Source organism: Rhipicephalus sanguineus, chromosome 5 (genome assembly GCF_013339695.2).
Source record: "Rhipicephalus sanguineus isolate Rsan-2018 chromosome 5, BIME_Rsan_1.4, whole genome shotgun sequence".
In the NCBI taxonomy this organism is placed as follows: domain Eukaryota; kingdom Metazoa; phylum Arthropoda; class Arachnida; order Ixodida; family Ixodidae; genus Rhipicephalus; species Rhipicephalus sanguineus.
This window is the reverse complement of record NC_051180.1, coordinates 73,899,174-73,913,644: the sequence shown is the minus strand read 5'-3', so window position 1 is coordinate 73,913,644 and position 14,471 is coordinate 73,899,174. Positions and strand designations below refer to the sequence as shown.

General features: G+C 45.9%; 1 protein-coding gene across 4 annotated transcripts in view; it reads left to right on the top strand.

Moving 5' to 3' along the window:
• Positions 1 to 14,471, top strand: part of LOC119393781 (homeobox protein PKNOX2) — a 36,866-nt gene that overhangs the window by 9,267 nt on the left and 13,128 nt on the right. For 3 of the 4 annotated variants that reach the window (XM_049416360.1, XM_037660936.2, XM_037660935.2), the window contains exons 4-6: positions 16 to 187; positions 3,895 to 4,176; positions 11,690 to 11,797. In XM_049416360.1, coding sequence (XP_049272317.1) covers positions 16 to 187; positions 3,895 to 4,176; positions 11,690 to 11,797 — 562 coding nt within the window. The remainder of the gene's footprint in view (positions 1 to 15; positions 188 to 3,894; positions 4,177 to 11,689; positions 11,798 to 14,471) is intronic. The other variant, XM_037660938.2, reaches the window with a different exon arrangement.

The following is a 14,471-nucleotide window of genomic DNA, read 5'->3' as shown; positions in this document are numbered from 1 at the left end:
TTTGTGTGCCTCCAGGCACCCCCTGTTCCCTCTACTGGCCCTCCTCTTTGAGAAGTGTGAGCGAGCCACTCAAAGTGCCGAGGCCCCCTGTTCTGAAAGCTTCAGCTCGGACATCCAGGCGTTCGTGCAGCACCAAGAACAGGACCGCAAGCCTTTCTTCAGCGACGATCCTGAAGTGGATGGCCTGGTGAGCCTTTGACCATGTTCCTCTTTAAATATTGTCTATTATATGATGAATCGAGTGGAACAGCTTTCCTTGCTTTTGTTGTTAATGTCGTTGTTGCCATTTTCATAGCTTCGTGTCAACTGCAGGACATAAGCATCTCCTAGCACACCAGGTACACAAACCTTGTGTCATATGACTCAGTTTTATAGCTGCTACGATATACTTGCCTACAGCACGCTTACACTATACCGGGTGTTCCTTATCTTTAGCCAAAGGTTACAAAATACATTAGAGGCAGGCGAGTGAAATCAGTGGGATATTGCTGACAGCCACCTTGTGCACTACAGACAATTTCTTGTTTTGTAATTAATTAATTTGTTAATTACGATTACTTAACTAAATTGCTGAATATTGACTTTAGGCAAGAAATGGGATTTGCAAAGTTCGAGGGCGTCTTCACAAGCCCCCATTGCATTATTTGCGATAAAGAAAGTCTCACGTGTACCGTTTTTTCCAAGCTGCAAAGAAAGCCCGCGAGATACAAAAAAAAAACAACACATGACTAGTGCATTCGCATGCCGCGATCGTGCTGCTCTCAGCTGCGGCCGCGACTCGCCGGCTTCGTTGCATCGGTAGGCCGATAAGTTGGCGGTACTTTCGTGGCCCGCCCTCACTACAAATTGCACCGTCACACGTGCCAACTGGCTGATGCAGGCCAAGAGACCACCGCCAACTTATCAGCCTACCGCTGCAACGGAGCCGGCAAGTCGTGGCCGCAGCTGATTTCGTTTGCTCAAACCACGGCTGAGAGCAGCACAATCATGGCTAGCAAATGCACTAGTCACGTTTTTTTTTTATTTCGCGGGCTTTCTTTGCAGCTTATAAAAAATGGTACACATGAGACTTTCTTTATCGCAAATAATGCAATGGGGGATTGTGAAGACGCCCTCGAACTTTGCAAATCCCATTTCTTGCCTAAAGTCAGTATTTATCAATTTAGTTGAATTATCCTAATTAATACATTAATTAATTACAAAACAAAAAATTGTCTAGTGTGCATGGTGGCTTTCAGCAATACAGTAGAACCCCGCTGGTACGTTTTTGAAGGGACCGTAGGAAATAAACGTAAGAGACTGGAAACGTAAGAGTCGAAAAATAGGAAAAACGGCAAAATATTTAGTGGTACAGAATTTTATTTCAATTCTTACGAGCAGCACGAAAATTGGCGCGCTCAGCCGCGATCTAGTCGATGGATAGAAACGCAGAGCTTAGGACGGCCTTATCCACAGAAATGTAATCAACGTATGTGATTTTTTTTAACACCAACAGCTGTAGGCATGAAAGAACTAAGCACACGCAATCACGACCGGCGCGGCGAGTCCGACCGCGAACCGCACGCACGACCATGCGAGCTCCAACCAGCTCGAACTCCTCCCGTTCTCCGACAAATAACGATGATGATGAGTCTACGCCAACGTGATGGCAGAAGTGAAGGCCAATCTCGAAGGCCTTGCTTTCGCAAGCAATTACGTCATACACGCCATGTTTGTGCAATGCAAATCTCAGAGGCTATGCTTTTGTCAATAGTAAATGCCAATCTCGAAGGCCTTGCTTTCGCGAGCAGTTGCGTCATAGACGCCATCTTTGCAATTTGAATCTCGAAGGCCATGCTTTTGTTTGCATCAATTGAAAGATTCTGTTGCTTGCGCCTCTCATGCGGCTAATATTACGGTCAAACGAGGCCAAGCTGCGTGAAAATGCGCCATGGCCGCTCTCTTTGGTAGTCACTCGGTCGGCTCCGGGCGCACTTCGCGACGTATCATACGGGAACGGTCCGACAGTTACGACGTAACAGCGGAGTTCCCAATACATTGTATCCTATGGGAGCTATGCCGGGACCGGCGGAAAACGACGTAACAGCCGGGAAAACGCAGCAGTGAGGAACGTAACAGCGGGGTTCTACTGTATGCAACTGATTTGACTCGCCTGCCTCTAATATGGCATTTTTTAACCCTTGGCACAAGTTAAATGGGACACCCGCTATAATTCTCTGCAGTTCTTTACAACCCTTTCCTTTTTTTCCTTGGCGTAGATCCTGTTACATTAATAGATCACCATTTACCTGTTCTACACATCATATGGCTTGTCCAACTTCACTTCTCCCTCTTAGAATGTTGGCTACCCTTGTTTTCTCTCTTGCATTAAAGGACCCCTAAGCCACCTCCTATATTGTTTTAACATTTTGAGTAAACAAGCAAAGCAAGTTCAGAGTGCCCTCACGATCAACAGTGCAGTTCTTTACACCCTGCAGTTCTGCAGTTCTTTACAATCCTTTCCTTTTTTTCCTTGGCGTAGATCCTGTTACATTAATAGATCACCATTTACCTGTTCTACACATCATATGGCTTGTCCAACTTCACTTCTCCCTCTTAGAATGTTGGCTACCCTTGTTTTCTCTCTTGCATTAAAGGACCCCTAAGCCACCTCCTATATTGTTTTAACATTTTGAGTAAACAAGCGAAGCAAGTTCAGAGTGCCCTCACGATCAACAGTGCAGTTCTTTACACCCTGCAGTTCTGCAGTTCTTTACAACCCTTTCCTTTTTTTCCTTGGCGTAGATCCTGTTATATTAATAGATCACCATTTACCTGTTCTACACATCATATGGCTTGTCCAACTTCACTTCTCCCTCTTAGAATGTTGGCTACCCTTGTTTTCTCTCTTGCATTAAAGGACCCCTAAGCCACCTCCTATATTGTTTTAACATTTTGAGTAAACAAGCGAAGCAAGTTCAGAGTGCCCTCACGATCAACAGTGCAGTTCTTTACACCCTGCAGTTCTGCAGTTCTTTACAACCCTTTCCTTTTTTTCCTTGGCGTAGATCCTGTTACATTAATAGATCACCATTTACCTGTTCTACACATCATATGGCTTGTCCAACTTCACTTCTCCCTCTTAGAATGTTGGCTACCCTTGTTTTCTCTCTTGCATTAAAGGACCCCTAAGCCACCTCCTATATTGTTTTAACATTTTGAGTAAACAAGCGAAGCAAGTTCAGAGTGCCCTCACGATCAACAGTGCCAAACGTGGCAGTGCTACGCGCTGCGGGCACACCACAAAATTAAAAAAAAAAAGACATCTTGTGCTCTTCTCCAGGCCTTTCCGGTATCATCAGTGCTGGCCATGACATCACCTGTCAAAGGCACTGATGGTGATATCACAAAAACCTGTTTGTATGCTAACAAGTACACGTGCTCCCTGCTATTCCCCCTCACACGGCAAGGAGGAGCACTCCAAAAGGAGGAGAGAAGAGCCGATGAACTGAGTGTAGCAAAGGGAAAAGCAAAACTAGTGAGGGCCATGTTTCAATCATCAAACGTGTGTAATTCCGCTATTTCGGCACCATTTCACAAGAGGGTTGCGGCTACGTGTTTGTTGTGGACTCCTGCATAACTGCAAAACCACAACTAAATTTCGACCTCTGGGTGGTTTAGGGGCCCTTCAAGTTAACATACAGTTGAAGTAATGGATGTCTGCTGTTGCCCGTTATATGTGGAATGAGGATATAGTTAGTTCATCCTCACTGTCTTCTGCTTTTCTGTTATGTTATGTGAGCACAAGCTGGGATGTGATCCAGTGTACGTCACATGTCTTAATTTATCCACAGTAAAGTCCACCTTGCAAACTGAGATTGGCTACCACCTGCTCAACCCTGTGTTTGTGTGCAGATGGTGAAGGCAATCCAGGTGCTACGCATCCACCTGCTGGAGTTGGAGAAGGTGCAGGAGCTGTGCAAGGATTTTTGCAACCGCTACATTGCGTGCCTCAAGAGCAAGATGCAGAGTGAGAACCTGCTCCGATCCGCCGACTTTCCAGGCTCGGGGTCCCAGTGCGAAGGCGGCGGCAGCATGAGCGACACGGCTTCCTCGTCTTCGTGCTCTTCGCCCCCACCACCAGTGGCCAGCAACCCATCTCCCCCTCCCGCCCACTCTCTTGTCACTGCCACTCAGGTGGGCTTTGAGAGGCTCCCTCAGGGGAGAACCTTTGAAGGAACACTAAAGAGGAAATTAGATTTACCCTTATTAGTGAATTGCCCTTGCACAGTACTAAGAACATCACTCTTGCCACAAGAACATGCTTGGTAAGCAAGCCAGAAAACAACACGCAGAAGGAAAGAGGTGGCGCTGTCCTCTTGAGGTTCCTAGAGTTACTGTATATGCTACCTTTAGGTAGCAGAGTTGCGCATCTGTCTTCTAAACGCCGCTAGCAAGCATGCATTGCGGACAAGCTGACGCTCGGGCCAATTTCTGTATTTCTCGACGCCGCCGCTGCAGCGAACTGAATTAAGGGGGGACGCGGCTTTCGTATCGCGAAAAACGGCAAAAAAATTGATTTTTTGAAAATCACATTTTCAGTTTCTGTAGCCCTTTTTATATCCGATTCCAAAATATCTTCACCGAAAACCGCGTAGAAGTGCTATAAAAAATTGTTGCGCCTGCCGAGGTGGCGAAAATTATTGGGGAAATCGCAAAAAAAACACTGATTTTAAAAAAAGTCATAGCTCCGCAACGACGCCACCGGGCGCCGATATCTTGGGCTCATCGGAAAGCGCATTTCTCCGTCTTCAAATTCCCCGCCTCAGCTGGCTCCTCCCTTCGAAAACAAGCGCACAAAAAGCAAATGTCCGAAGGTCGTTTCGAGCCCTCCGATTGGTCGCGTCCGCCATGTTGCCCCAGCGCGCCTCGCCATTGGTCCGATGCTCGCTCCGGGAGATCGTCGTCTGCAGCTCGTGTGTCTCGAGCTCACGGCTGTCGAAAGTCGCGCTACTTCGTGGCGTATTCGCAATCGCTCTGTGTTCACGGCTCGACGATAACTTTGAACAAGAACTACGTTTTAGTTTGGAGCTACTAGCGGAAGCTCGGTGGGATTACGATGGCGCGCCGCACTCGTAGCGAACATCGCAAACGCGCGTCTCGGACAGACTCTAGCGTTGACTCGTCCGATCCATGGTTGGAGGTTCTGCTTATGCGCACTTCGGATGTCGTGACGAATATGATCGCAGGACGACTCTTTGTACTCGCGACCACGCATTACGTACTTTGAAACATCGGGCACCGCGGCCGGCGCGTCTACTGCTCGGAGTCGTCACTAGGCCTAACTCCGCTCACGGCGTCGGCACGCGAGACGAACCTCGAACTTTGCGGGCAAGAACAACGCGTTAGCGGACTCGCGGCAGTGTGCTTCTTCGCAAGGAACGAAGCGCTTCCCCCGCCGGCTCCTCGGTACAGCGGATGGTCATTTTACGCATCGGCAGCGGACCCCACGGCCAAGCTCGCCGTGCAGCGGGCGCGCGTCGGCGTCCCGAAATGTGAGGCCAAACACGTTGCGCGCATATTTTTCGTCGCCGCACCTAGGCATATTGCCTAGGTGCGGCGAATGCCGCCACCCAGCACATTGCGTGCCGACTTCCCAGACTATGCGGCCGAGCACTTCGAGGTGAAATAAAGCACTGGTGATGCAATTTAGGCGCGCTTGGGGCCGTGCTTGGTATCGCCGTAAGCGCTCATGAATCATCTGAAAAAATAAAAGCCACGCAGAAAACCGTGTCCGCGACCGGGTGAATGATGAAGCGCATCGCAGGCGAGGTTTACAAATTAACTTGACAAGTGAAACAGGGAGATGAATTCATATCTGCCCAGTTTGCGTCTTGAATAAACAGCTAATTCCTATTCCACCAATGTCTTGGCCATAACTGCCTGTTATTTAGAAGGAAGGGATAGGTTGTCATGATGAGAGCCGCTCTTAGTATCCTATAAAAATGATTCAATGATCAATTGCAATCAAGGCTGTTAATTATGTTAATGAGAGCATGAATACAAGAAAGCTGGCAAATCATCATAGTACATGACCTACTTGCATTACAATACAGTAGAACCCCGCTGTTACGTTCCTCACTGCTGCGTTTTCCCGGCTGTGACGTCGTTTTCCGCCGGTCCCGGCATAGCTCCCATAGGATACAATGTATTGGGAACCCCGCTGTTACGTCGTAACTGTCGGACCGTTCCCGTATGATACGCCCGGAGCCGACCGAGTGACTACCAAAGAGAGCGGCCATGGTGCATTTTCACGCAGCTTGGCCCCGTTTGACCGTAATATTAGCCGCATGAGAGGCGCAAGCAACAGAATCTTTCAATTGATGCAAACAAAAGCATGGCCTTCGAGATTCAAATTGCAAAGATGGCGTCTATGACGTAAGTGCTCGCGAAAGCAAGGCCTTCGAGATTGGCATTTACTATTGACAAAAGCATAGCCTCTGAGATTTGCATTGCACAAACATGGCGTGTATGACGTAATTGCTTGCGAAAGCAAGGCCTTCGAGATTGGCATTCACTTCTGCCATCGCGTTGGCGTAGACTCATCATCATCGTTATTTGTCGGAGAACGGGAGGAGTTCGAGCTGGTTGGAGCTCACATGGTCGTGCGTGCGGTTCGCGGTCGGACTCGCCGCGCCGGTCGTGATTGCGTGTGCTTAGTTCTTTCATGCCTACAGCTGTTGGTGTTAAAAAAATCACATACGTTGATTACATTTCTGTGGATAAGGCCGTCCTAAGCTCCGCGTTTCTATCCATCGACTAGAACGCGGCTGAGCGCGCCAATTTTCGTGCTGCTCGTAAGAATTGAAATAAAATTCTGTACCACTAAATATTTTGCCGTTTTTCCTGTTTTTCGGCTCTTACGTTTCCCGTCTCTTACGTTTATTTCCTACGGTCCCTTCAAAAACGTATCAGCGGGGTTCTACTGTATCTTGTTTTTTGTCATGTCTATTACACCACTTCATAACTTTGTTTAAAATTCATGCTACATGTTCTTTGTATATCAGAAAAGGATTTTAAGAAAAAAGAAAGAAAACAAAGGCACAACAGATAAAAGGCCACATGTGCAGGAGGTCCAACCTTATAAAACACATTAAAGATCACAATCTTCTTGTGTTTTAGAGAAGCAAGGCACCTCAAACTAAAGACAGGGCACTCAAGAAACTGCACATTACGAAGGACCCAAAAGATTACGACCCCAGTGCCTTTTGATGAAGTAATATTGTTGGTACAACTTTAAAAGCCGTTTTCTCAAAACGACTTTTCTTGCTTCCTGCTTCGCTTGTTCCGCTGATTTCTCACTGACCGCTGGGTCTATTTCAGTTCCTTTTTTTGTTCTATATTCCTTGAAGCACAGTTCAGGGCGTGACATTCTTGCTTTTTCGGTATGGCCTTTTGATAATTAGCTATTTGACGAGTTGCACAAAGCCTTCATGCCTGTTGCACAGTCACCTCATGAAAAATGAAAACTAAAAAAAATTTTGTTGCAAATAAAAAAATCTAAGAATGTCATGCCCGCAATCAGACATCTTAGAATGCATTGCACTTTGAATGAGTTTCCTATCACATTTTTTAAGCGAGTCAGACTCTGAACAAGAGCAGAAGGTGAAGTATATTGTACATCAAAAAGTTGTAAAGATATATTCATGAAATTTCTACAGTAGCATTAAAAAAACATTTCAAATAAGTGTGCCAATTTTCATCAAAATCCATGAAGAAATAAGAAAGTTGGTACCGAAAGCCACGTCCCCCCTTAAAGGGGCCCTGCAACACTTTTCGAGCATGCTCAAAAAGCGCTGCCGATCGGTAGTCGAGGCTCCCGAGAACACGCGAGCCAAATATTATAGCGATGCGCACGGCCTGGAATTTACAATAAATTCTCAAAGTCAGCTGAAAATCGCTCCCTCTTCTCTCGACAAATGATGTATTAGTCCGCAAAATATGACGCGATTGTCGGCAGTTCCACCATTGGCTGATGTTATAATCACGATAACACCCTCATTATTACTTTCGTTGTTAATTTTGAGTTCAATAAGTAGATAATATTATGTTTATATTATGTTATCGCGTTAAAAACACCCAACAAACATTAATATTAGCACTTCCGGTCTCACCGACAGCTCGTCTGCTCGTAGTTGCGTGGTTCCGTTTTCTTCGCCATGCGCAGTGCCGAAAACGTGAATATTTCTGTGCTTTTGACCATCGCCGGTTGCCGTTGAGAGTGGCAGCCGTTCGAGTGTTGCCTCGTCAGCTGAGAACTGCACCGTCGGCACGTTCTCACGACCGACCGAGGCACGGGCGCAGCGTGTCTCCGATAACAATGCTGGCGTCCGGTAATGGCGGCGCTTCGGGGTCGTCTGCCAGTGCCGTCTTACGAGGCGGTGTATCGGAGTATGGGCCGAAACCGATCTCAGCTGTCATTTGTTCCAAACGAGCGCGCACGTTTGCTTCCATGGTTGGCAGTGCGATGAAAACACTACGGCGTTCGAGGTGCACACCCAACATTACCAAACCGACGCGCAGTTTTCAAGCACGCGCGATACACAGCGCGATCGACTCCGCTCGACGAGAACGACGCAAGCCGACCGGAAGTGGCGGCACAGACCACGTGGTTGCGCCGAGACGCCAGAGAGAAAAAAATGAAAAAAATGCCGCCGGCGCTGACGTCGCCTCCTCGCACCTCCGCCCTCCCTCCCTCCCCTCACGCCGCGCGCAGCTTTCCGCGCGCTCGCTGCGTTGAGTTGCGAGAGAAAGCTGCGGAACGTGATGTCTATAATTTGTTAACACCACTTAGACTTGACGGATTCGAAAAATTTTTGCGGCATATGGCTCGTGAAGAGTCATACGTCAATAATGGGACTATTCCAATATAACAAAGAAAGGTGTTGCAGGGCCCCTTTAAGACTATTCTTCGACAGCCAATGTTTATCACTGGTCTGACACGCCAGACATGTTAATCGGCGACACGGTAGGCATGTCGCCTGCAGAAACGGAGTGAGACTTCACCGTATAGCTGTGGTTGCTAGCCGGACCTATGCGCAACTCTGCTACCTAAAGGTAGCATATACAGTAACTCTAGAGGTTCCTAGGGTGCCTTGATGCGCGCTTTCCTCACTTTAAGGCGAGTACATCTGCGACGTCTACTATGGTGTGGCTGCCATATTTGTGCTCATGGCGTCTCACCGCTCTACGATGGCGCCGCTGAGAGGCATGGACGCTGGCCAAAAAATGGCGGTGTGGCGGCATCCCCCCCTTGTAAGAGGGGTAACAACCTAAGGGGGCCGCACATACAGAGGTGCACTAGAGGTTCTCACATGAAGTTACCATGACTTCATATTTTCAGGGCAGTCAGTTGACAAGGCTTTGCGGTGCAGAAAGGCAGCCTTGCAGCACAAGGACGAGCAGAACTGGCATTTTGTATTGGCCTTATGTGTTTTTGCACAGCTGCCTTCCTGCGCAAGGAAATGGCTTCAAACACCATCTTGCATGATGAATTACCCTCAATGGGTTGTTTTAAAGGGTCTTTAAACTACCTGATATTTAAGACATGCGAGTGGTTTTCTGTCCTGCCATTGCGATTCCTCTGACAGGCACTTTTTCCACCTCTCCACAGTTTTTTTTCTAGAAAATACCTGGGCCTTTCTCTCAGACAAACAAGCTCTTGTAATCATAGTTTATCATGGATACCCAGCCATCAAACTCAAGTATTGGAGGAAGTTGAATAAAATGAAATCGGATACTTAAATTTTAAACTAGAGCTGTGCGAATAGCAAAATTTTGGGTGCGAAGCGAATTCGAATATTGAAGTGTGAGTGTGAATCGAATTGAATATTTTTCAAATATTTCTTGAATATTTTTAGAATATTTTTCGAATACTTCGAAGTGAAATTGCAGAAAAAAAGTTACAGAGGATTCCTAAGCATATTCTTATGAGATAACAACATGAAAGTGGTTCTTTTCACTAGGTTGATGAAGCACTGGCGGTGTGGTGTTTCATAGTTGTCTTTTCAAGAATGAGGCAATGTAGAGGCCGAATTGTGTTTATGTACACGATTTGGTGCAACCAAAGTGTTGCCGACAACACTTTACACGTGATAGGCAAAGATGCCATTTCCTCAGCCTCTCCTCCTCTTTCAACTTCTGTGGAAGCCCAACTGATGTGGCAGACAAGGGTGTGGTCCCTTCAAGTCCGGAGTTCCAAATCTGCCTCGTAGACGTCAATATATAAGACCACCTGAAATTTTGGATGCAGAAAAGCTTCGGCGTCCAATTTTTCGGACTTCCTGCCTAAATATCAGGCCCAAAACAGCCTTATTGAGTCCCCAACTCTGCCACATCTTTCATCTCCATGTTAGAACCAGTGTTTTCTTGAGTTAATACATTTGCAACCGTAGCGGAGCTTCAAAGGCAGCTTTGCTGCAATATGGGGGTGTGATGAGGTGAAGCATATTGAAACTCTAGGGACCACTTCTAATCGGACGTTGACTCTCTCTCTTGGCAAAGTTCGACCGTAACGGAGCTTGAGAGGCAGCTTTTCTGCAATACGAGAGTGTGATGAGGTGAAGCATATTGAAAATTTGAAGGGGTCACTTTCAACCGGACGTTGACTGTATTTGTTTTTGGGAAGTTCGAATAGTAAAATTCCAGTGCGAATTGAATCGAATAGCAAGCACTATTCGAAAACTATTCGAAATTTCGAATATTCGCACACCCCTATTTTAAACTGAAATACTATTCAATTTGCATGTTAAACTGAATGTACTCGAACATCTCCAAACACACAAATTGAGGGCAGCTTCTGCTTGGATTGCTGTGTAGACAATGGATGTCTTCAGTGAATCTGTCTGACATTGTAAATGTACTCGCAAAAGTATTCTGTTTGGTTTAACAGATTCCTGGGTTTTTGATTTTGTAAATGGTGTACAGTGGCATGGGAGTGAGTGTGTGAATGTAAAATGCTGTGCTGACTTGTAACCGCATTTCAATGGGGTCAAAATGCAAGAACACCCATCTACTTAATTTTATGTCACATTAGAACCCCAGGTGTTAAAAAGTAATTCGAGGTCCTCTACCATGGCATGCTTAGTGACCATGCAGTGGTTTTGGCACATAAAACCAAAGAATTTAGAACCCTTTTGAGCACTCCATATATAATTATTAACCTGGATCCTTCGGTGGAGTTGCATATTTGGTTGAGGTGTTGGCAAGAGTGCACTAAAGTTTCTTTCACATCTGAAACTTGCCTATAAAAAGGCAGGGAATAACCTTTATGTAGCAAACCAAGTACATAGTAGGCTCTTAGTAAATGGAAATCTGTTAAATGGAACTGCTGCTTAAATGAAACTGCCTCTGATATGATTGGTTCCGTACCTCAGTTCTGCACCTCTATTCCATCTCTTACTAAATGGAACTCCTGTTAAACGTTGCATATTTTCATCATCCCTTCAGGTTCGATTTAATGAAAGTATATATACTGTGTGTCCTTGGCATCCTGGCTTGTACTGCAGGTGGTGGAAGTGCTCGATGTTAATAAGTTCAGCGTCATGGAAAAAGGGGAGGTGGCCCATTTTTGCATCGCCGCTTCTGCGTGTTGCGAACTCATGCGCCTCTGCTGTTTGTTTTTTTCTTCCTGCCTCTGGTGGTGGCGCAGGGCAACTGCCTCTCGTCTTCTGCTCTGAGCTCTGGTCAGGTGGTCTCGGGGGGAACAGTGTTCCAAGTTGTGCAGACCACGGCTGGGTTCGTGGCACAACCCATTCAGGTAGGGGACGCAAAGCAAGGGTCCAGGCAGCTAGGATTGTCAGGACGGCCAGAGCAAACACGACGCTGTCTATCACTGAAAGTTTAATGAGAAAACGTAAACAAAAATGGAAGCACCGACAAAATCTTATCACTGCAGACCTAGTTTCTAATCGCGTACGTTGCAGATACAACGGTGATAAGTCTGCAGTGATAAGAATTCGTCAGTGCATCCCTTTCTGTTCAAATATTCCCTGTGTTTTCATTAAGCTGTGTCTTGTCTTGTTTGCGCTGGCCGTCATGAGTATGTTCCAACTGGCCCAATTTGCTACATTACTACAGCTAGGGTTGCCCCCAAGTGGAACATTGTGGCGTTACCAGCTACCTGTAACAGCAAACAGCCGTCATTCATTCAAGCTGCCATCGGTTTCCCTCTGTAATCTACGGGCTCTTTTATTGGCCACGCTTCAATCTGTGACAATGACAACATAGCTTTGGCTATCCTGCCATCAGTGTAACCCCTTTTTCATTGAACTTCAATGATGAATAAACACTCGGTTTCTCTCATCACAGCACTTGCATAGCGATGGAGCCTAATGTATTTAAAGTAGAAAGCAATGTATGAAGGGGCAAATAGTTTCCGACATATTGTGAGTAGTATTAGCACGAAATCATTGGTGATGGCATCGCTCACAAAAATAATTTGAATATCCGTCATCCCAGCGATTGCAATGTGTGCCAGTATTCACTGATGTGTTTCATGGCTATCATATACCTCTCTTTTCTTTTAATTAATGTTGCTATACTTGATATGCATGCAAACCTTGCCCATATATGCTACCTGGCTTCCACCATAATCCACCTAAATGGTTGTGTCTGCCTGCTTGAGAGAATTTGAATAAAATTGTAACTGCCCGCAGAACTTGCTTGAGACAGTCTTATAGTTGGTGTTCTTCACTGAGAGGAAAAGTACACTTCCAGCTTTCAAGAGTAAAACCATTTGCTAATCAGTGGCGTGTCATGCTTTTTGCCATCATCCGTTCGACATCTATGTTGTTTCCACGTCTTGTACATTTACTGAGCCGCGTCTGATAAGCGTAGCCTCAGCTTGCATTTGATGCTTGGTTCCATTGACCATTGCAGATCGTCTTAATCGGGGGCCCATCTTCCAAACATATGAATTTCTGATTTTATGCTTGCGTTAGGCCAAATGAACTGGATGTTTCAATTAACCTCAAGAGTTGACTACAGCATGGACAACGTTCACTTCTGCTGTTCTAACCGTTAATAAAGCAGCAGTCGAGCTACCCTGCCATGCACCTGTGCTTTGCTGCACTGATAACACTGTGCGCTTTACTCGTAGTTATCGAAAATTATAAGGAGTGTAGATATTGGACTATCAGGTCGCATGTTCATGTCTACACGAACTTTTATCATATTTGGAGAAGTGTGGCACTCTCAGCCTATAGGTGACTGGTATGCAGCAAAGGCAACTACAGTACTTTTAAAAAGGAATAATTCTGCATTAGTCTATTTTGTGTTACACAAAAATGTTGTGCTCTTCGTAATTTCAAGAGCTCAAAACTGATATTGTAAAGTTGGAGTGCTGGTTCGTACAATGGAACCTCGATTATACGTCTCCCGGTTTTGTGACAGATTTTACAACGAATTGGCTTCGTCCCGGCAAAACCCCCATAGAAATAATGTATGAAAAACCTCAGTTATAACACGCAATTTTACGAGTACTCTCGGATACCATCCAAGACAAAAAATTGCCTTTTCTTACTCGAATCTGTGTGGAAAATGAAAACTTACATGCCGCTAGGTTGATGATTAGAAAGAAGGAGAGTGAGACAGGTATAGTATACCTTCTTAGAGTGGAGAATTTATTCTCCTGGCAGTGCTTGTGCTTCTGTAATCGGCTTTCCTGGCTTTAAGATTGCCTCTGGATACGCCTCGATCACATGCGTATCCCAGGGCCATTGCCTAGACAAGCTCGATCTACACAGAGTGGCTTCAGATAGTCGACAAGCTCATCTTCGAGATCCGCATATTTTCATGTTTACGGCCTTTGGAAACTTCTCCTGGTCGACGTGCAGCTGAAGATCTCCCTTTGTTTGTGGCACTCGCAGTCGCAGGCCTCAAGCACGCAAAAAGAATGCGACGCAGCTATCGTCAGCAAGCAAAATAACTTGCCCTTGATGTAAGTGTTCATAATAACAGCGGCACATCACCAGTTGCACTTTACAAGGGAATAAATATGACGCGCACAGCTCAGTCATGCACGAGATCATCCTACTCGAATTTGCAACAAAATGTGCTGCGTTGCCATTATGTGATGGTGATGACTAGAGACCGGATTTTAGGCAAATGCCTATTTTGTTCCTTGCACTCCTATTGGCCCATTTTGATATATGAGCATGAATTAGAGGTTAAGAAGGGCTTTTATAGTGTTCATAGTGCCTATAAATGTCTATTTTCAAAATCAGGGCCTATATTAAAACTATTTGGCCTCAAGTTTCGCTTTTGAGTGCAGTTTGAGACCGTTGCTCATGTTACCGGGCAACATTGAATGTTGAGAACTCTATGAGGTTCAACCTATAGTCCTCTAGTTCAGCCAACTTCTGGAAAACAAGCGCTAGCAGCAGTGAAATGGGACGCACTGTCCAGCACATGCCACCATGCTGACATGGCGC